We start from the raw sequence: 23,644 nt of genomic DNA, 5'->3' as shown, positions 1-23,644 counted from the left end.
AGTTTTTTCTAGCGGTGTCATATGAAATTGTCACCCATAATTATGACCCTAGTATCGATCTATTGCATTTCAATCTGTTTTAGGGGTGGGGGAAGGGTATCTTTTTTCTTCACAAATGTAAATAAACCCAATCTGTTTCTTAAACGAGGGACATATTCATACGGCACAAAATTATTTTTTTTACCCCAATAGACGTCAGTGATTGGTTGAAATTACAGAAATTGAAGAAAAAAACAACAAATATCTTACAAACTACAGAATGTTCTCTGGCGACGGACTTGGTAAACACCCACAAAGTTGTCAACCACCTCACCAATAACAACACTGAACACCTTTTTGATCTCCATGTGTCTAACACATGTGGACATGCCTACAAAGTCAGAAAACAACACAGCTCCCATGACTTTCGGAAACATTTCTTCACACTCAGAGTTGCTGAAGCATGGAATAAACTGCCTGCGTCAGTTGCTGACTGCCATGACACTGCATCCTTTAAGGCCCTCATGCTTTCCGAAATCCGTCGAAACTACACCTGATTATATATACACTTTCGATGAGTTGTAGTGCACCTGAGCACTGTACACAATGTTTATTATTATTATTATTATTATTATTATTATTATTATTATTATTAAAGCCAAGAGAAAAAGATGTTTAATAAACACATTGTACCAGTATACGAAGTTTAAAAGTGTTTAGTTACGTGGAAATTATTTTAAAAAACTGCCGTTCAAACCAAAAATATCCTCTATTTCTCTCAATACGTCGTACACAACCACAGAAGCTGGCACCTCACTCAACAGAACCCATCGGAACATTATCATATTTCTATGAAATCCATCTACAAATCTGTCACACTTTCCCTCGGTTATCAACATACCTCTCGCCACGTGTCCTTCTGTTGGTACTACTTAAGAAAAGGCGGCGAACTGGCAGAAACGTTAGCATGCCGGGCGAAATGCAAAGCAGTATTTCGTCTGACGCTACGTTCTGAGTTCAAATTCCGCCGTGGTCGACTTTGCCTTTCATCCTTTCGGTGTCGATAAATTAAGTACCAGTTACGCACTGGGGTCGATGTAATCGACTTAATCCGTTTTTCTGTCCTTGTTTGTCCTCTCTGTGTTTAGCCCCTTGTGGGTAGTAAAGAAATAGGTATTTCGTCTGCCGCTACGTTCTGAGTTCAAATTCCGCCGAGGTCGACTTTGCCTTTCATCCTTTTGGGGTCGATAAATTAAGTACCAGTTACGCACTGGGGTCGATATAATCGACTTAATCCGTCTGTCTGTCCTTGTTTGTCCCCTCTGTGTTTAGCCCCTTGTGGGTAGTAAAGAAATAGGTACTACTTAAGAAAAGCGGTCCCGGTGCGCATCCGCGATAGCTAGTCGTGACTTGTCGATCCTTACTTTGTGTTTTATTTACTTTATTTAAAAAAGATTATTTTGTCTTTTATTTACTTTGCTAAGTAGTCGTTGTAGGATCGACTAGTCACGACTAGCTAGCTCGGATATGCGAGTGCGCGCACCGGGGCCACTGTTCGCTTCTGTTTACTTATTGAATAGTTTTCTCATGTTTTGCGCATGCTCAACCGGATATTGGGCACATGCCAACATAGATTAAGCATCACCAAAACAATTTAACAAGAATTATATAAAGTCAGGTAAAAAGATTGTTATCTACGAGATTATCATATATATAAATACACCTTGATATATTCATCCATCAGTTCATTTGTATATTTTCGATTCTATCCTGGAAGAAGCTTTAGAGGCGAACGATTCAGGTAAAAGTTTATATTTACAATTAATCAATAGATTATAGAAATATAAGGCGGCGAGCTGGCAGAAACGTTAGCACGCCGGGCGAAATGCTTAGCGGTATTTCGTCTGCCGTTACGTTGTGAGTTCAAATTCCGCCGAGGTCGACTTTGCCTTTCATCCTTTCGGTGTCGATAAATTAAGTACCAGTTACGCACTGGGGTCGATGTAATCGACTTAATCCGTCTGTCTGTCCTTGTTTGTCCTCTCTGTGTTTAGCCCCTTGTGGGTAATAAAGAAATAAGATTATAGAAATATAGGGTACTACTAGCGAACAGTGGTCCCGGTGCGCGCATCGGCGCTAGCTAGTCGTAAGTAGTCGATCCTACAACGACTACCTAGCAAAGTAAATAAAACACAAAATAAATAATTTTTTTACACAAAGTAAATAATTTTTGTTAAACAAAGTAAGAGGCGCAGGAGTGGCTTGTTTACCAACCACATGGTTCCTGGTTCAGTCCCACTGCGTGGCACCTTGGGCAAGTGTCTTCTGCTATAGCCCCGGGCCGACCAATGCCTTGTGAGTGGATTTGGTAGATGGAAACTGAAAGAAGCCTGTCGTGTTTGTGTGTTTGTCCCCCTAGCATTGCTTGATAGCCGATGCTGGTGTGTTTACGTCCCCATCACCTAGCGGTTCGGCAAAAGAGACCTGTAGAATAAGTACTGGGCTTACAAAGAATAAGTCCCGTGTCGATCTCCTCGACTAAAGGCGGTGCTCCAGCATGGCCGCAGTCAAATGACTGAAACAAGTAAAAGAGTAAAGTAAATAATTTTTTTAACAAAGTAAATAACACAAAAACACAAAGTAAGGATCGACTAGTCATGACTAGCTGGCGCGAGTACGCGAGGGCGCGCACCAGGACCACTGTTCGCTAGTAGTACAGAAATATAGTTACAAAGCCATAAAGCTTCCACTGATAAATCTCAACTTTTAAACTACCGATCCAAGAGATCGCTACTTTCCTATCAAATTACACAACTGCAGCATGTGTTGACTGGGCCCTTCCTGTTCCACACTTAATCAATTTTGGTATGACCCCATGGTTTCGTTTGGTCCCCACCACTTCTTTTCTTCTGTACATCAGTTTTTGTTTGCGATGTCCAATAACGCCTTCTTTGAGGTAAAGGCGGCGAGCTGGCAGAATCATTAGCACGCCAGGCGAAATGCGTAGCCGTATTTCGTCTGCCGCTACGTTCTGAGTTCAAATTCCGCCGAGGTCTACTTTGCCTTTCATCCTTTCGGGGTCGATAAATTAAGTACCAGTTACGCACTGGGGTTGATGTGATCGACTTAATCCGTTTCTCTGTCCTTGTTTTTCCCCTCTATGTTTAGCCCCTTGTGGGCAATAAAGAAACAGATATAATCCTTCACCCCTCCCAAACCAAATGTTGGGCCTCGCTATCATAGAAGATACTCCTTAGCGATAGCAAGCCCAGCATTTAGTTAGGGAGGAATGCTTCTCTGACGAAAGCATATCCCAAAACAGGTACTTAAAGCCAGAAAATATTTCACCCCCACCTCCCAACAACAATTGCTGGTCCTCTACAAAGTTCATGTGAGGCCCACAATAGAATTTGGGGATCTTTTCGGTTTGAACGGCAGTTTTTTTCTAGCGGTTTCCACGCAACTAAAAAATTTTAAACTTCGTATACTGGTAGAATGTGTTTATAAAACATCTTTTTCTCTTGGCTTTATTGAGAAAATTCTATAGTTTGGAAGAAATTGCAGAAATTGAAGAAAAAAAACAAGATATTTGTTGTCTTTTTTCTTCAATTTCTGCAATTTCAACCAATCACTGACGTCTATTGAGGTAAAAAGCATTCTGTGCCGTATGAATATGTCCCTCGTTTAAGAAACAGATTGGGTTTATTTACATTTGTGAAGAAAAAAAGAGATACCCTTCTCCCCACCCCTAACCCTAAAACAGATTGAAATGCAATAGATCGATACTAGGGTCATAATTATGGGTGACAATTTCATATGACACCGCTAGAAAAAACTGCCGGTCAAACCGAAAAGATCCGAATTTTGTTCCTGCTTCTGAGAAGGCTACTGTCACGTAGACAGATATCCGAAGTTACATTTATATGCTCGACTCCAGCCTCTGACCCACAGACGTAGTCTCTTTCTTTCCTTCAGCTACTGCAGTAGCTGCCATTCCTTGAAGCTGGTTGTTTCAGTACCTCCATTATTGAGACACACTCAATCCACTTGTCTCTCTATCTCTCGTCTTCTTTATGCTCAAACCCGCCCGGATCGGCTGTGACCACTATTTCTATCCTTCCAACCCAAATTATCGCCTCTCGGATCTTTTCGGTTTGAACGGCGGTTTTTTCTAGTGGTGTCATATGAAATTGTCACCCATAATTATGACCCTAGTATCGATCTATTGCATTTCAATCTGTTTTAGGGTTAGGGGGAAGGGTATCTTTTTTTCTTCACAAATGTAAATAAACCCAATCTGTTTCTTAAACGAGGGACATATTCATACGGCACAGAATGTTTTCACCTCAATAGACGTCATTGATTAGTTGAAATTGCAGAAATTGAAGAAAAAAAAAAACAACAAATATCTTATAAACTATAGAATTTTCTCAATAAAGCCAAGAGAAAAAGATGTTTTATAAACACATTCTACCAGTATACGAAGTTTAAAAGTGTTTAGTTACGTGGAAATTATTTTTAAAAAACTGCTGTTCAAACCGAAAAGATCCCGCCTCTCTCCTCTCTGCTTATGTCTCTCCTGCAGGTCTTGACTTACCACAGTTCAAGTAGAACATTAATCCCATCAGGTTCACCAGTTTCATGACCTTTGCAAAATCCATGAATTCTGGCACTTCCAGACGTAACAAGTAAAAAAGAAATATATTCCTCTTTAAGTATCCTCCTTATCTTATTCTGTTTCTCTTTCATTTCAGCCTATCAAATGACACTTGTGTAAAATTCTTTCGCATCAGATGCTTCACCAATGTTTATCATCTGCTAAAGACTAAAAGATGTTACACAGAACAGATGTAACCCAGATTTTATTAATCTGTGGTGAATTAGAGAAAATATTTCTTTCAAACTGAGATTAACAAAAACTTTTTTCTTCCGGAATATGTAGATGACGATTTTGTAAAACTGATTAAACTTGGATAATTTTGTAAAGGTGTTTACAACCATCATATATATATATATATATATATATATATATGTATCAATGGAAATATATCAGTAGAACAACTTCCATCACTATGGGAATATATAGAAGAGGAAACAAGAAAAACATATTTTGATGAGGGAACAATTTTACATAAGGTGTTCTGTGACAAACTTTTTTTTTTATTCCCTAAAGACATGCCAAAAGAGATAGTGAAATCATACCATTGTGATATCTGTAAAAAGTCATTCTCCGAAAAGGGAAACCTTATCATACACAAATATACACATACAGGAGAAAAACCATATCGCTGTGATATCTGTGAGAAATCATTCTCTGCACTTGGTAACTTAACTACTCATAAACACATTCATACAGGAGAGAAACCATATCAGTGTGATATCTGTGGGGAATCTTTCTCTAGAGGAAATACCTTAACTATACACAAACGTACTCATACAGGAGAGAAGCCATATCACTGTGATGTCTGTGGTAAATCTTTTTCTCAAAGAGGCCACTTAATTCGCCACACACATGTTCACTCAGGAGAGAAACCATATCATTGTGATATCTGTAGTAAATCATTTTCACATGGAAGTACCTTGACTAAACACAAACACATTCATACAGGTGAGAAACCATTTAATTGTGATATTTGTGGTAAATCCTTCTCTGTATGTAGTTATTTAACTAACCACAAACGTGTACATACAGGTGAGAAACCTTATCATTGCGACATCTGTGGTAATTTATTCTCAGCAAGTAGTGACTTATCTAAACACAAACGTATTCATACAGGTGAGAAACCATATCATTGTGATGTCTGTGGTAAATCATTTTCTCATGGTAATACCTTAACGAGACACAAATATATTCATACAGGTGGAAAGCCATATCACTGTGATACCTGTGATAAATCGTTCTCTACAAGTAGTGACTTAACTTACCACAAACGCATTCATACAGGTGAGAAACCATTTAATTGTGATATCTGTGGGTTATCATTTTCTTTAAATCGTGAATTAACCAGACATAGGAGTCTTCATACAGGTGTGAAACCATATCACTGTGATATTTGTGGTAAGTCATTCTCTGGAACTTGCGACTTAACTCGACACAAAAGCGTTCACACAGGAGAGAAACCGTATCACTGTGATATCTGCAGTAAATCATTCTCTCTAAATGGTGTTTTGACTAGACACAAACGTATTCATACAGGTGAAAAGCCATATCGCTGTGACGTCTGTGGTAAATCATTCTCTGATAGAAATACCTTAACTATACACAAGCGGATTCATTCAGGAGAGAAACCATATCACTGTGCTGTGTGTGATATATCGTTCTCTCAAAATAGCGAATTAACAAGACACAGAAGTGTTCATAGTGGAGCAAGACCACATCGCTGTGATATTTGTGGTAAATCATTCTCTGGAAGTAGCAGTTTAGCTACTCACAAACGTATTCATACGGGTGAGAAGCCATATCACTGTGATATCTGTGGTAAATCATTTTCTGTAAGAAACAACCTAACTATACATAAGCGTATTCATACAGGTGAGAAACCGTACCATTGTGATGTCTGTGGAAAATCTTTCTCTCATAAAGGTCACTTAACTCGACATGTAGCTATTCATACCGAAGAGTGATGGTATTGATGTCTAATTAGCACAGCTACACGACTCATTAAATTAAGTTGTTTTTTTTTTCTCATTAGTACAGCTACTAATTGTCAACTGGCTTCCGTGCTGGTGGAACATAAAAAGCACCATTCAAGCATGATCGTTACCAGCATCACCTTACTGGCACTTGTGCTGGTAGCATGTGAAAAAACATTCGAGCGAGGTCATTGCCAGTGCCGCTGGACTGGCTCCTGTGCAGGTGGCACGTAAAAAACACCATTTGAGCTTGACCGTTGCCAGTACTGCCTGACTGGCCCTAATGCCAGTGGCACATAAAAGCACCCACTACACTCTCAGAGTGGTTAGTGTTAGGAAGGACACCCAGCTGTAGAAACTCTGCCAGATCAAGATTGGAGCCTGGTGCTGCCATCTGGTTCGCCAGTCCTCAATCAAATCGTCCAACACATGCTAGCATGGAAAGCAGACGTTAAACGATGATGATGATGTAAGTTATCTCAACAATGTCAGTGTAGGCCTCAAAGTCGCTGGAAATGGAAATCTCCAGGTCCAAATTCTTGGACGGTTTTTCCAAGCTGGCATGGGTTGAATGGCTTCACAGGAACTGGCATGGCCAGGGGTCACACCAGGTTTCATAATCTGTTTTGGCTTGGTTTCTATGGCTGAATGCCCTTCCTAATGCCAACCATTTTACAGAGCGTATTGGGTGTTTTTATGTGGTACCAACACCCACACCAAAGCTTTTATGTGGTGCCTTGATTTTAGGATCTCAATTCTGTTGTGATGGGCAGATCTTCTTGAGTACAGCAGAAGTATAACCAATTTATTGCAGATAAATTTTAACAACAAAATCTTGTATGAACCCCACAAAAGCCACATGGCCGCTGGTTTAGATCTATATAATTTCATCACTTCCTTTTTTGATAGCATGAATTGATAATTAGGTTGACCTGCCACTTGATATAAGTGTAAAGTAGTTGATGTAATATGTGAAACATCTTTTTACATTCACATTAGTCTGTCAAATATAATTCTTATTTATTCACATTGCCTTGGATTAACCCTTTCGTTACTGTATTTATTTTAAGATGCTCTGTACTTTAAATGTAACAAAGAATTTAGCAAAATAACTTAGTAATCATTCAGCTAGTATTAGGAACATAAATTGTGACTAAGGTTTGGTGGAAGATTTTAATTCAAAACTTGTGAAAACAAGAGATTTGTACTCAGAGCCAGAACCAGTTTCAGCCGGGTTGGTAACGAAAGACTTAATCATGCATGATCTCATCATTTCAAAATTTCAATGATGTGATTGTTTATTCTTAGAACATTGTAGGGTATACATGAGAGGCTGGATATGGCCAGTTTCAGTGTTAAAAGGGGCTCAATAACTACTTTGCATATTAATTTGCATTGAATATGTTTTCCATACAAGATGTCATCATAGATTTTCAATCTTTTCTCATTCTCAACTTTGAGGCCCAAAATCCTTCGTTTGTACCCCCATTACTTTGTAAATATTATTAATAAACTGAAGTTTAATAAATCTGATTTATTCTCGAATTATTCTTATTTCTTTACTGCCCAAAAGGGGCTAAACACGGAGGAGACAAACAGATTAAGTCGATTACATCGACTCCAGTGCATAACTGGTACTTATTTAATCGACCCCGACTAAAGGCGGTACTCCAGCATGGCTGCAGTCAAATGACTGAAACAAGTAAAAGAGAGTGAAGAGAGATGTTTTTTGTGGTTTTTGAAACCATATTGAGTAGCTCAGAGATTCTGTTTTCGATTCTTCAAAAAAGTTCACTTGATATTTCGAGGTATATTCATGAGATTGAGAACTTCAGAAAACAATTGGTTGATATTATCATGTTAGGTGTTGGTGTTGCTGTTGAGCGGACGGTCTTCGTCCCAGAGCTCGCAAGATGGGAGAAGTTCGAAACATGGGCCTTTGCTATTCGTGAGACCCGCAGAAAAGAAAGCAGGTCAACCCCCGACACCGAGAGCATCAACGGATGGATGAATGCGCATCCAGGCTCAGCGGTTGTGTAGGAAGTCAGGGAACAAGAAACAGGAAGAAAGAATGAGAGAAAGTTGGAGCGAAAGAGTACAACAGGGAGCTTTAGGTGCTTTTGTTCAATAAACACGCACAACGCCCGGTCTGGGAATCGAAACTGCGAGTCTGCTGCCCTAACCATTGCGCCTCCACTTGCGGTAGGTGTAATTATTGTATTAATCGTGGTGTGAGATTTAGCTGGCTGTGTATATTACAAACAGAAGCAAAACTTTTAGATATTTAACGTCAGATTTATTTAAGGGCTGGCTGAACATGAACACATGCAAAAATCCTCACATCCTAATTTCGTAAAGAGATTAGGATATTAAGGATCCACTTAACTGTGATTGCTCGGCCATTAGTTATCTTCAAGATGCAAGAATGTCGGATCTTGTTGAAGCTTTGTCCTTGATTTGCTTGGCAGGAGCCAAGTTGTGTTCTGTTCGAATGCCATGAGAATTCTGGTTGATTTCTAGTGCTGAACTAAAGAAAAAAGTACGAATCTCAAGGACACTTGAGATGAAGTTCTGTTTGGTAGCCTGATCTCTTGCAAACAGATTAGTTGAAAAAAAAAATTGGTGTTCATGTTAAGATCGAATGTCCCAACTGCGGCTCACTTGTGTTTGTGAACTGATAATTTAGTGTAAAGAGTTCAAATACTAAGGCTCACTACAATATGAAAAATAACAAGTTTGAAGAATTTTACTGCTGGATTTTGGATGGCGCTGCTGAACCACCAGACAAGTGTGATCGGCATGAAGAACCAGAAGCGATTTTAAGAACTTTGTTAAACATCATTTTGCATGAAGTTCACATTGAGCAAAGATTTAAGACCCCATTGTTTAAAATCTTTGAGTTCAGATTTGTTGAATTCTTGAATTCAAAACTTTTTCACATCCATGAAAAAATTTTTCGATGGAAGCATTTTAATCTTCGGCTGTCCATAAAAGCATATTAGATTTATAGTTGGATTGAAATGTGAGCTGAAATAAGTTTGTGCTACAGATTTTGCAAAGCAAGTGTCAAGCGTCCAAGAAGTCGCATTTATAATACAGGAACTTGAACTAGATCAAGTCCTGGCCGAAGTAAAAAAAATTACTACGTCTGATTTTGACCATACCTGGCCACACCTGCTTCCTACGCCTATGTTGATATCTGATAACGGTTGCCAACTCCTTTACAAATTTATCCAAGTTTAATTAGAATGCAAAATTGGCTTCTTTATATTTACTACAATAGAGAAGAGAAATGCTGTAATTATTTATACCATAACTTGATATAAATGGGGTTATATCAGTGGTGAATAAAGTTTTTAAGGTTTGTTGATGGGAGCTTGTAGTCAACATTGGGTTGGGCATGTGTAGGGATCTGGCTTGACCCTGCCTGAGATTTGAAACCAAATCCACTCGCTTGTTGCTTGTCAAAACGAGCAGGAAATCCTCTCCACACCAAATGTTGATAAGAGCTCGTCTCTCTCTCTCTCTTTCCCCCTTCTCTCTCTCTCTCTCTCTCTCCCTCTTTGGTGTCCGCCAGACCAATGAGCTACATGTTCTTTTGAGTCAGCCATGACCAAGAGCAGCACTTCCCTTTCAGCCGCAAGAAAGACGATGGCACCTTTATCCTTTCTTCCTTTCTAGTCAGCACCGTGCATTCCTTACTCTTTCACTCTCTTCTGAGAGACAAGCGTTTTCTACACTATCAACTACTAATCAGCAAGCCAACCTTGTCACTATCACTAGAATTGCTACTGTCTCTTTAACTACCGGTCAGACCAACGAATAAACATACGTAAATAATATTTCTTCCTTCTTGGTGTTAATTCTTCGATGTTTACTCGTTACTCCGACGTGAGAACTTTGAAGCGTTACATCTATACGCTACATTCAGTAGTGGGCTACATCATATTGACCTGATATGGCACAGCACATCCAGCCAGCTACACATGCACAAAACGAAATGTTCGTAGAGATGATGGACGGTGATGTTTGTCATATTTTAATAGTGGTCCTCAAACTTACAAATACCAGTCCCATCTCGCCACACTCTAAAATATTTGGCCCCCGCCTTCTTTATTAATTAGCTAACTAAACAAACTTTAGAAATAATGAATTTCTAAGTGTCTCAGAGAGACGTGAGCGGTGGTGGAGCGATATAGTGGTTGTATACTGTCAACTCAACGTGACAGTCCCGTAAGGGTACACCACCGCCATTTAGCCCTAGGAAACATCGACGTTTCCTGTCGGCTTTGACACATTTGCAAATATAAGGACACAGAAAATGTGTCAAAGCCGACAGAAAACGTCGATGTTTCCTAGGGCTAAATGGCGGTGGTGTGATTCCCTTACGGGACTCACGTTGAGTTGACAGTATACAACCACTATAAACAAACTTTACATCCATTTAATTCATTTCTCTTCGTCATGGCGTTGGATTAGCTTAAAATTTAAAACAATCGTAATTTTATTAAGTATTAGCACGTTATCTACCAACTTTGTAATCTTTACCATCCGCTCTCCTCAAGAAACACTATATTAATATACAGAAACATATTTCATACCTATTTCTTTATTACCCACAAGGGGCTAAACATAGAGGGGAGAAACAAGGACAGACATAGGTATTAAGTTGATTACATCGACCCCAGTGCGTAACTGGTACTTAATTTATCGATCCCTAAAGGATGAAAGGCAAAGTCGACCTCGGCGGAATTTGAATTCACAACGTAACGGCAGACGAAATACCTATTTCTTTATTACCCACAAGGGGCTAAACATAGAGGGGACAAACAAGGACAGACATAGGTATTAAGTCGAGTACATTGACCCCAGTGCGTAGCTGGTACTTAATTTATCGACCCCTAAAGGATGAAAGGCAAAGTCGACCTCGGCGGAATTTGAACTCACAACGTAACGGACCAAAACTGCAAGTTATAAGGTCATTGCCTCGTTGTGACAAGATACGAATCTACGGCTGAAGAAGTTGGTATCTTCATGAACATTGGGTGCAGAATAAAGTTGAAGAAACATTTTTTAAACTTCATTCTGACACTGAGATATTTATTTTAACAGTTTAGAGGAAAACACAGTAGTCACTGGCTGCATTTGGAAGCGGTAAGTTGGCCAAAGTTTACTTTAAGGCTATAATAATGTATATATATAAAAGAATTATGGGTTTAATACAGAATATGCGACTCCTCCGCCCCGAGTTTGTTTCCCGTAACTTAGTTTAAAATGTATATTTTTTTATGAAATTTCTTTTGTGCGATGTTTTTGAGGGTATAGAGTTCGATTATCTTGATGAAATTTGAGAAAAAGAGACCTAACTGTAATTCTACGCCTGCGGAAATCTATCAAGGAAAGTTCATTTTTATAGAATTCTTGGGAAAAGAAAGTGTAGGGCTTTACAGAAGTTGCCACGCGCTGAGTTTGTTACATTATAACTTTCTAAAAACTGTTTATACTTTAATTAAATTTTCTCTTTAGTATGCCCCACCTTGACTTCGTTTATAAATTTCTTTAAATATATTTTTCTAAATCAAATTTTGCACAGTTAGAGGATGTAGATCGCGATTATTTGGAGAAATAAAGTATTTAAAATTTACGCCCTCCCCGTAGCCCGAGTTTGTTAAATGCCTTTTTTTAATTATATTTTCTAGAGAAACGTTCTCAATGGTGTAAACTACAATCTTTGTGTGTGTGTGTGGGGGGTAGGTTTTTTTTTTTTTATCGTATTAAGTATTCGTCTACCAAACGTTATCACAAGGCTTTGATCGATTGACCCAGGGCCATAGTTGAAGACATTCGCAAGATGCTGCACACTGGGACTGAACTCGAAACCACGGGATTGGAAAGCGAACTAATACAGGCATGCCTGCGCCCATATTTTAGAATTATATTTCTAGTTTAATGAAATGAATTTACAGCTGCTATGAAATTAATTACGTGAATTGATTAAAACGATGGCTTGTTATATGTACTTTAGTTTCAAACCTGTCTCTTCGAATGATATTTTGATGTGTGGACACTTACAAGTTTTCAAGTTTTTCTGCATTCAGGAGGAAACCGAAATACATTATTGATGAGACATTCAGGTCTATTCTCATTATTTTGAAGCTTCGAGACATTTTGAAGTGTTGAGGAAAGAGAGGTACAAGCCGGCGAAGATTTGAGGCTCAAATAGTGTAATTGGTGTAAAATTACTTGTTCTAAACGAGTATCAAGAACAGTTATAATTGTTCTTGATACTCGTTTAGAACAAGTAATTTTACACCAATTACACTATTTTTTCTTAGTTTAAAGGCCGTGGACTGAAGATGTGAAATTTCCGAGGCCTCTCCCCCACCCCTCTTTCGCGAGAGCGCATTTTTTTTTGTCATATTCGTTTAGAGCAAGTTGTTTTACACATATTACACTATTTTTTTTTTTTTTGTTTTGGTGCCCGGGTCAGCCCCTCAGACGCTTTCGGAACTTCCCGATGTGAATTTTCCGAGGCCTCTCCCCCACCCCCCTTTCGCGTGCGCGAATTTTTTTTTTCATATTCGTTCATAGGAAGTTGTTTTACACCTATTACACACATTTTTTTTTGATTTTCTGATATGCGTAACGCTTTATATTAACCATTATTTCTTGTAGTACTAAATTACAAATTTTTATCGGTACCACTTGGGAACAGTGGAAAAGCATCTGACTGCAGAAACCTTCCTCAACAAAATCCATCTGTTCCATGCGAGCATGGAAGAGTGGACATTAAAACGATAATGGTGTATTATTTTTGGTCAACTTCATAGGCGGTGGAATTAATGAAATATCTGCTCTAAGAGGAACCAGTACTCCAAAAATTTTTAATTAATTTTTGTTAGCTTTTTTTTTTTTTTTTTTCTTTCTCAATTGATCATCTTCATTTATCAATATGATATTTCTTTTAGTTTGATGTCACAAAATCCATAACACCCTTGAAAATAACTGGCCTTTGATCACAGGTCTGCTTAGTCAGAGCTGACATAGTGGTTAAAATCAATAATAAAAATCCACTGAAGGAGCCACTATGACCTGCTAGAAATAGCAACAAAATTTCCTCCTAATCACATTTTATCATCATAACTTTTAAAAAAAAATGTTTTAGTTGCAGCTGGCATACTTTTGGTAATAAACTGACTTTGGGTGTGACAAGCACAAACTATCAGGGACAAATGTTGTTTCTAGTGAGATAAGAATTGAATCATCCACTATTGTGTAGTATCATCATCGTTTAATGTCCGTTTTTCATGCTAGCATGGGTTGGACAGTTCGACCGGGGTCTGGGAACCCAGGAGGCTGCGCCAGGCTCCAGTCTGATCTGGCAGTGTTTCTACAGCTGGATGCCCTTCCTGACACCAACCACTCTGTGAGTGTAGTGGGTGTCTTTTACATGCCACCGGCACAGGGGCCAGAGGAGGCTGGCAAATGGCCACGATCGGTTGGTGCTATTACGTGCCACCGACACGGACGCCAGTCAGGCTGCGCTGGTATCAGCCACATTCGGATGGTACTTTTTACATGCCACCAGCACAGGGGCCAGAGGAGGCTGGCAAGTGGCCACAATCGGCTGGTACTTTTACGTGTGAACGACACAGACGCCAGTCAGGCGGCGCTGGCATCTTCCACGTTCGGACGGTGCTTTTTACGTGTCACCAGCACGGGTATCTTAACTACAATTAGTATAATGTAATGTTACATACTCTGAAGATTTTGATGTAGTTTGCAAATATGTAAATGTCGCACAAGGTTCTGTGATTTAATAATGATAAATTAAAGAGTAAAGTTCAATTGTTGAGTTAAAGGTTTAATTGGTTCTGCTAAATAATGCAATAAAATATATTTTTAATACAATAAGTATTTTCACACGGGTATATCTTTTTGAGAAGTTTGGATATTAATTTACTCTTTACTCTCTTTTACTTGTTTCAGTCATTTGACTGCGGCCATGCTGGAGCACCGCCTTTAGTCGAGCAAATCGACCCCGGGACTTATTCTTTTGTAAGCCCAGTACTTATTCTATCGGTCTCTTTTGCCGAACCGCTAAATGACGGGGACGTAAACACACTAGCATCGGTTGTCAAGCAATGTTAGGGGGGACAAACACACACACACACACATATATATATATATATATATATATATATATATATATATATATACGACAGGCTTCTTTCAGTTTCCGTCTACCAAATCCACTCACAAGGCATTGGTCGGCCCAGGGCTATAGCAGAAGACACTTGCCCAAGATGCCACGCAGTGGGACTGAACCCGGAACCATGTGGTTGGTTAGCAAGCCACCCACCACACAACCACTCCTGCGCCTATTAATTTCCTTATATTAATAATAATAATATAATAATAATAATATATTTTTAAAAAATATATATATAAAATATCCGTTGTTGAATATCTGCTTTGTAAATATTGTTCTTTATCTTATATTGTTTCTTTATTTATTTCAGAATATTCTGATAACATTGGCATAATGGAACTTAAACTGCATCAAGAACATTTGAGAACTTTTGAAGACTGAAGGAAGATGTCATAGAGAACTGATAAAAAGCTTGCTTATATAAATCTTCATTGAATTGCTGTCTGGAGTCTGAAGTTTGAATGGAATAGATTTGTGCCTTTGACCCTTTAGTATTTAAACCGGCCATATCTGGCCAAAATAGTTAATCTGTTTTACGTTCAAACTGACCAGATCCAGGCTCTCACACCTACCCTACAATGTTATTCTACATTAAGTAGTTACACCATCAAGATCTTGAAGATATGAGACAATGCACGATTAATTCAAATCAATGGGAATCAATAGGCATTGTGTTTGATAGAATAATCTGAACTCTAAGGGGATTTGGACAATTTTATAAAGGTATTTGCTGCATCTTTAAATATCGACAAAGATCACTGTGGCTGGAAATATTGAAGGAGATGTAATTATTAAGAACAGAATATTAAGACAAAAAATAAAAAAACAAAATTATGTGGAAGAGAAGAATTATTAAGAAAAATTCTAAGAAGCAGATTAAATATATGACAGTCTAAAACTATGGATTTTGCTGATAAGATGACACATAAAGCCATAGGGGAATTATTACAGCACTGTGGTGATAAATCGTTTTCCCAAAAAGTTAACTTCACTGCTCACAAAGATATTAATGTAAGCAAGACACTATATCACTCTGATGTCCCTGATGAAACATTCTCTCAAACTGATCGTTTGACTAATCACAAAGGTACCCAGACAGATGATAAGCCATATCATTGTAATATATGTGATAAATCATACTCTAAAAAAAGTTCATTAAATAAACACAGGTATATTCATACAGGAGAGAAGCCTTATCACTGTGATATCTGTGGTAAATCATTTTCTGAAGGATGTAATTTAAATAAACACAAACGTATTCATACAGGAGAGAAGCCTTATCACTGTGATATCTGCAGTAAATCGTTCTCTGAAAGGGGTAATTTGACCAAGCACAAATATATTCATACAGGAGAGAAACCCTATCACTGTGATATCTGTGGAAAATCATTCTTTCAGAAAGTTCACTTAACTACTCACAAACGTGTTCATACTGGGGAGAAACCATACCAATGTCAGATCTGTGGTAAATCATTCAAGGAAGTGGGTACCTTAACTAAGCACAAACGTATTCATACTGGGGAAAAACCATACCACTGTGATATCTGCGGTAAATCATTCTCTCAAACTATTCAGTTAAGGACACACAACAGATGTAGTCATGAAGAAGAGCAGGCATATTGCTGTAATGTCTGCGGTAAATCTTTCTCTATGAAAAGTAACTTAACCGCTCACAAACGCATTCATACAGGGGAGAAACCTTACCAGTGTGATATCTGTGGTAAATTTTTCTCTCAAGCAGGTCAGTTAACGAGACACAGACACGCGCATACAGGAGAGAGACGATATCATTGCGATACCTGTGGTAAATCATTCTCTGACAAGTGTAAGTTGAACGAACATATCCATATCCATACAGGGGAGAAACCATACCAATGTGATATCTGTGGTAAATCATTCTCTCAATCAGGTCACTTGACCACTCACAAACACACACACACAGGAGAGAAACCATATCGCTGTGATATCTGTGGTAAATCATTTTCGCAAACATCGCATTTAACTATCCATAAACGTATGCATTCCGGTGATAAACCTTACCAGTGTGATATCTGTGGTAAATCATTCTCCCAAAATAGTGATGTAACCAAGCACAAATACATTCACACAGGAGAAAAACCATATCAGTGTGATATCTGTGGTGAATCATTCACTAGATATAGCACCTTGACTACTCACAAATACAGTCATACAGGAGAGAGACCTTATCAGTGTGATATCTGTGGTAAATCATTTTCTCAAAACAGTGTTTTGACTAAACACAAATATGTTCATTCCGGAGAGAAACCATATCACTGCATGGTCTGTGGAAAATCATTTTCTCAAAGTGGTGCTTTGTCTAAGCACAAGCGTATTCACTCCAGAGACAAACCATATCACATTAATATGTATGGCAAATCATTCTCTGCAGCGAATGACTCATATCTGTATAAAGATACATTTCCTGAATTACTCCATTCGGCATTCCCGAAGCCTGAAGTAGTTGAGGTCCCTTAGCATGGGACCGAATCAAACAGTTATAAATACTATGTGTAGTTCCTACTGTGTTAAGGGCCTTTTTCTTTTGTCTTTCCATTCAAGCATGTGTGTGTATGTCTGTCTGTATACAAACACACACTCTCTCTATCTGCTCAGTCAAAGTCGACTCTCGGTTACTCGTTGGATCAGTGTCCTCCAGTCAGTTCTATCCTGGGCCGCTTCCTTCAGATTAGCCATGTCCATTCCGGTATCACTCCTGATGGTGTCAAGCCAGCGGGTTCTTGGTCGGCCTCTTCCTCTCTTGCCACTGACCATTCCGTATATATAATATATATATATATATATATATATATATATATATATATATATATATATATCCGCTCAGTCGAAGTCGACTCTCGGTGACTCGTTGGATCAGTGTCCTCCAGTCAGTTCTATCCTGGGCCGCTTCCTTCAGATTGGCTATGTCCATTCCAGTATCACTTCTGATGGTGTCAAGCCAGCGGGTTCTTGGTCAGCCCCTTCCTCTCTTGCCACTGACCATTCCGAACATGATGTATACACACACACACACACATATATATATATGGTAAAGGATAAAGACCTCCTTCAGTCATGACTGACCATGGGATTGCACCTAGAGCATTCCCCTCAAGGCACAAATCTGGGCAAGTTTGTTTATGGAAGACCAGTAGTCGCCCATGCATACCAGCGTCCATACTCCACATCACCAATTTCTCAAGTATCCAAAGGAAAAAAGCAAAGACTGATTCAGCTTGGCACCAGTGATATTGCAGCTCATTTTTACAGCTAAGGGAGCAGGAGCAACATGAAATAATAGAGTCCTGCTCATATATATATATATTTTGCACAATACTTAATCATTGTTATATGTTTTATCTTATTTTTAATCTTTCTATAATATGTAATTTTTCTAAATGGTATGATTAAATTTTTCATTATTGAATTGATAAAAGGTGGGTTTTTTTCTAATTTATATATATATATATATATATATATATATAAATTTTTATGTTAATCTTTCTATAATATGTAATTTTTCTAAATGGTATAATTTAATTTTTCATTGAATTGATAAAAGGTGGGGTGTTTTCTAATTTATATATATATATATATATATAAATTTTAATGTTAATATTTCTATTATATGTAATTTTCTAGGTGGTGTAATTTTGAATTGATAAAAGGTGATTTTTTTCTAATTTTTTATATGTATGTATATGTGTATATATATATATATATATATATATATATACCCATTCCTACTAAAGACCATTACACTAAAGAGCTAATCTATAGAATTAATGAGTTCATCCACAGGATAAGATGGAGGATTTTCCACCATGAAAACAATAACAACGAAATGAACCAACAACATACTGGAGAAACTAACCGTAATGGAACAGGAAGTACCTATGAGGAAATCATAAAACTAACCGGAACCACATTTAAATCTAGGAAATCTCCTCCACCAAATAAACATCTGGATAACTTTGAACAGGAATTATGGGAGACTATCAAAAACATCAAATTTAAAAATCCCCCATTGAGGTATAACCCGTACCAAAGAAAATTAAAAGAACTAATAAGAACTCTTAAGAGTAAGAACGGCATTCTAACCCGTTCTGACAAAACCAGTAACATTTATAATATTGACATCCTTACATACCATGAATTACTACACAAAGAAATTACTAAAAAATATAAAATTGTACCTTTTAACACACTTAGGAAACTAAACGTTGAGGTTAGAGAAATAATGTTGGATTATTACCTGGAAGAAAAAACTGAACCTTATACCCCCACTATACCGAGAATCACACTCAAGGACCATAAGGAAAACTTTCTTGGTAACACGCAGGTCAGATTGATTTGCCCTACCAAATCTGACTTAGGCAGACTGAGTAAACTTATTCTGGATAAATATTTACCAACTATACGTAACAAAATTAAACTTAGCCTTTGGAAGAATACTCAAGGTGCACTAGATTGGTTTTCTGCCATTAAGGTCAGTGATAATAATAGAAGTAAATTCATCCAATTTGATATACAAAATTACTACACATCCATAAACCCTATTATATTAAATAAGGCTTTAATTTTTGCTAGGAGACACACTAAATTAAGTATGGGGGAGATTAAGGTTATCTTAATAGCTAGAAAAACATTAATAGAGTTTGATAACAAACTTTGGGCTAGAAAAGACACACCCAACTTGTTCGACATCACCATGGGATCGCCAGATTCAGCGGAAGTGACTGATCTGGTTGGGATGTATTTACTCGATAACCTTAGTAGGGAATTCCCTGAATTAAAAGGAGGACTATATAGGGATGACGCTTTATTTTTGGTAAATAATACATCAAATAGGAGACTGGATCTACTGAAAAAAAGACTAAATAAATTTTTAAAAAGTTTTGGCCTATCCATAATTATTGAAAATGAAAACTATTCTGTCAATTGCAACTTTACTAATGGGATACATGAACCTTATATTAAACCCAATTCTAACTTAGTATATATAAACCGTTCTAGCAATCACCCTCCTCAAATTAAAAGATCACTAGTGCATAGCATTAGTCAGAGAATCTCTTATCTATCCTCAAACGGGGACATTTTTAATAAGCATTGTGATAGATATAATACAGCATTGCTGAAAGCAGGCTACAAAAGTAAAATATGGTATATACCCAAGGATAATCCTTCAAATACAGGTGGAACTATTAAGAACAACACCAATAAATTTAGGACAAACAATAATAACTAGGATAAGGAAAAATAGGATATATAAAAACGCATATGATAATTATAGAGGTGTTGTTAATCTCCGAGCTGTTGACGTTAGTTTAAATAAATTAGCGCACATAAGTGATGGTAGTAATATTAATAATATGCATATCAAAACTAATGGTAGGTATGATAATAGTAAAGTTTATTTACGCAATAATTATGGTAATATTGATAATGATAGGCATAACAATGACATTGTTAAGGATAGTAAATATATGGGATGAAGGAGGAACAAGGTTTTTACTAAAAATAACAATTTGATAGGCAACCCTAATACTGATAAGGATACACTATGGCTGATAATCTCATATGCATTGCAGATAAAAACAGACATAGAGCTTTGCACAATGTAATATTTAGGCACTTTGGTAAGGGTAAGAATAAATTTGGTCAATTAATTAACAATGGAACTGTTAGAATAGGATATAGCATTACACACAATCTAGCCACCATCATCTCATTTAATAACAGGAAACTGGATTGCTTCTATAATGATAGAAAGTTGAATTTAGATAATAGTAATTTGCCTCTCTATAATTGTAGGGACAATATATCTTTTGGAGCTAACGCGAACAACCCTCTTGCAAATTATGATGGTACCGTACCTGTAAGGAAAAATATTAATGTAATAGATGATACCACTACCACCAATACTATTACTATTGATAGGAATATCGCCAATAATGATAAATCAAATCATTCGTTGAATTTGGGATTGGATAGTAAAAATAATTGTAACACTATTAATGGGAATAGTGTTACAGAAATTTTGGCCAATGTTAGATTACCCCAACCTGTTGATAACTGTAATTACAGAAACAGAAATAAATGTGAGTTTGGTAATCAATGCCTCAAGAAAGAGGTAGTTTATCAATGCACTGTGGATACACAATTTAGCAGTAGGGTATACATCGGAGCAACTTAGTATATATATATTTTTATGTCTCTTGATAGTCAAACAGATATTGGGTATTCTATACTTTATAATTTAGCGATTGTTTGAATAAAGCATAGCGGTTAAGTTTGCGGACTTTTTAGTTATAAAATACTATACTCTTTTACTTGTTTCAGTCATTTGACTGCGGCCATGCTGGAGCACCGCCTTTAATCGAGCAACTCGACCCCGGGACTTATTCTTTTTGTAAGCCCAGTACTTATTCTATCGGTCTCTTTTGCCGAACCGCTAAGTAACGGGGACATAAACACACCAGCATCGGTTGTCAAGCAATGCTAGGGGACAAACACACACACGCATATATATACGATGGGCTTCTTTCAGTTTCCGTCTACCAAATCCACTCACAAGGCTTTGGTCGGCCCGAAGCTATAGTAGAAGACACTTGCCCGAGGTGCCACGCAGTGGGACTGAACCCGGAACCATGTGGTTGGTAGACAAGCTACTTACCACACAGCCACTCCTGCGCTATGTTTACGAAAAATACGGTGTAATATGAATTATGTACCTTATAAAAAATTACATTCTCTATCTGGATATAATTGTATGTATGTTTGCATTTACTGTTTTATGGAAATATGTGAGTGGATCTACTTAGTTAATACCACAGCCATGGTGTAGTTTGGGGTGGCTTGATGTCTGCATGCATGTATGTGCAATCGGTTGGGTTCCTCTGTTTTGCATGTGTATAGTTGCGATTCTACTTCTTATATTATTTATTTATTTATTTATGATTTGGCTGTGTATGTGTGTGTGTGTGTGTATACATATAACTATGTATGTATGTGCGCATGATCTGTGGATGTGCGTGTGCGTATGTGTGTTTCTTGGCTAACTAACCGTAAAATTTCCATTGTGATTCAAATTTAAAACTATAAGCCAATCGAATCTATCTATGAAAATCAATACCAAGTGGACAGATGAATTCGACTTATTGAGTATATATGTGGATGTCTGCTTGCTTTACATGGTACAATCATGGTTGTTATTATTATTATTAATATTAATTTTATTGACTTTTTGTGTGGTTATACATTTTAATAGACTGGACTGTTAAATATATATGTCTGCTTTAAATTTAAATATGAGTGTACATGTATTTCCTTGATGTTGGATATAGAACTGAGAGTTCAACATGGAACATTATTGTGTTTGTTAATGTATATTGATATATATTGTTTATATTGTATTATTGTGTATATATATATGTGTAGAATTATGAGTGTCTATGCACACATTTTTATATTTATATATTTATTTATATGTAAATTTTTTTCATACTTACATTAAATTCTCTGAAGAGGCTGTGAAACATTCTTGTTAATGTCTCATTTATACCTGCTTTATATGGCTAATAGGTTAAATGGGACATACCTGTCTTCATGGCCGAAACAGCTGTCAGCTACAATGTAATTGTATTTTCTATTTCTATGTCTAGTTATATTTGTAATTTATTATGTATAATGTCATTGCTGTTGTGTAATGGTTTAATAAAGTATTGAGTGGGTATTATCTGATGGTTGATGATTGATTTAGGTATGTTTCTCCATTTTCTCATTTTGTATATATATATATATATATATTAGGCTGTCAAGAAAGTTCTTGTGATTTTTAACCTTTAAATTCAGATGCACATATCTCGGCTCAAGCAAAACTTTATTAATTGAAATAAACACCATCAGAATCAACACACTTTTGCCAACGTGAAACAAGTTTATTTATGCCAATACCGTAAATATCCTGCATTCTGGTGGTGATGAAGTCGTTGAATGCGTATTTGGCATCGTCTTGGTTTTGAAGCATTTCTCACGCAGGAAGTTGTCGAGATGCTTGAAGAAGTGGTAGTCGGTAGGCGAGAGGTCTCGTGAGTATGGCAGATGAGGCAGAGTTTCTTAGCCCAATTCATTCAACTTCTGCAGGGTCTGTTGTGTGACGTATGGCCGAGCGTTGTCGTGGAGAAGAATTGGTCTTTTTCTATTAACCAATGCTGGCTGTTGTCGGAGTTTCTTATGCATTTCATCCATTTGCTGACAGTACTTCGCCTGGATGAGACTGGCTGCAGACCACCAAACAGTCACCATGACCTTCTTTTGGTGCAACTTTGGCTTCAGGAAGTGCCATGGAGCTTTGTCGGTGTCCAACCACTGAGCTGAGCGTTGCCAGTTGTCATAAAGAATCCACTTTTCATCGCAAGTCACAATCCGGTCAAGAAACGAGTCGTTCTTGTTGCGTAAAAGAAAGGAAGACAACACTTCAACATGGCGTTTTTTGGGGGTTCTCGTTCAATTCACGCAACACCCATTTCTCATGTATTTTTGTGGTTGGAAATTGTCATATACATTATGTCTAATTCAGAAGCAAGCTCTTGAACAGTTGTGCATGGATTGGCTTCTACTAAGGTTCTTAGTTGATCGTTGTCAATATCCGACGGCCGACCACTATGCTTATCATCTTCAAGACTCTCATCACCACTACAAAATTTCTTCAACCATCATTGAGTTGTACATTCATTAGTGGTTCCTGGACCAAATGCTTCGTTGATATCGTGAGCTGTTTCAGCAGCTTTTCAGCCTAGC

At 37.5% G+C, this 23,644-nt stretch overlaps 1 protein-coding gene across 2 annotated transcripts; it reads left to right on the top strand.

The window, feature by feature from the left end:
• Positions 1-1,613: 1,613 nt before the first annotated feature.
• On the top strand, positions 1,614-17,469 carry LOC115223781 (zinc finger protein 729-like). Of its 2 annotated transcripts, XM_029794448.2 has the most exons (4): positions 1,614-1,780; positions 4,734-5,899; positions 6,149-6,175; positions 16,176-17,469. In XM_029794448.2, exons 2-4 carry the CDS (start codon positions 5,155-5,157, stop codon positions 17,318-17,320), a joined length of 1,917 nt encoding a protein of 638 aa, XP_029650308.2. In that variant the 5' UTR covers positions 1,614-1,780; positions 4,734-5,154; the 3' UTR covers positions 17,321-17,469. The 2 variants fall into 2 exon arrangements, with proteins under 2 accessions (XP_029650308.2, XP_036368811.1); XM_036512918.1 differs by having other exon boundaries at positions 4,734-6,310; positions 16,227-17,469.
• The last annotated feature ends 6,175 nt before the right edge of the window (positions 17,470-23,644 follow it).

This window comes from Octopus sinensis, linkage group LG24, assembly GCF_006345805.1.
Source record: "Octopus sinensis linkage group LG24, ASM634580v1, whole genome shotgun sequence".
NCBI lineage: Eukaryota > Metazoa > Mollusca > Cephalopoda > Octopoda > Octopodidae > Octopus > Octopus sinensis.
This window is presented reverse-complemented; position numbering and strand designations above follow the sequence as displayed.

Bases quoted from the DNA above. Each gene is read 5' to 3' on its own strand.
- LOC115223781 (XM_036512918.1), top strand. From the start codon at position 5,155: ATGCCAAAAGAGATAGTGAAATCATACCATTGTGATATCTGTAAAAAG. The intron at 6,311-16,226 runs GCGAATTAACAA...TCTTTCAGAAAG, and splicing joins TATATCGTTCTCTCAAAATA to TTCACTTAACTACTCACAAA.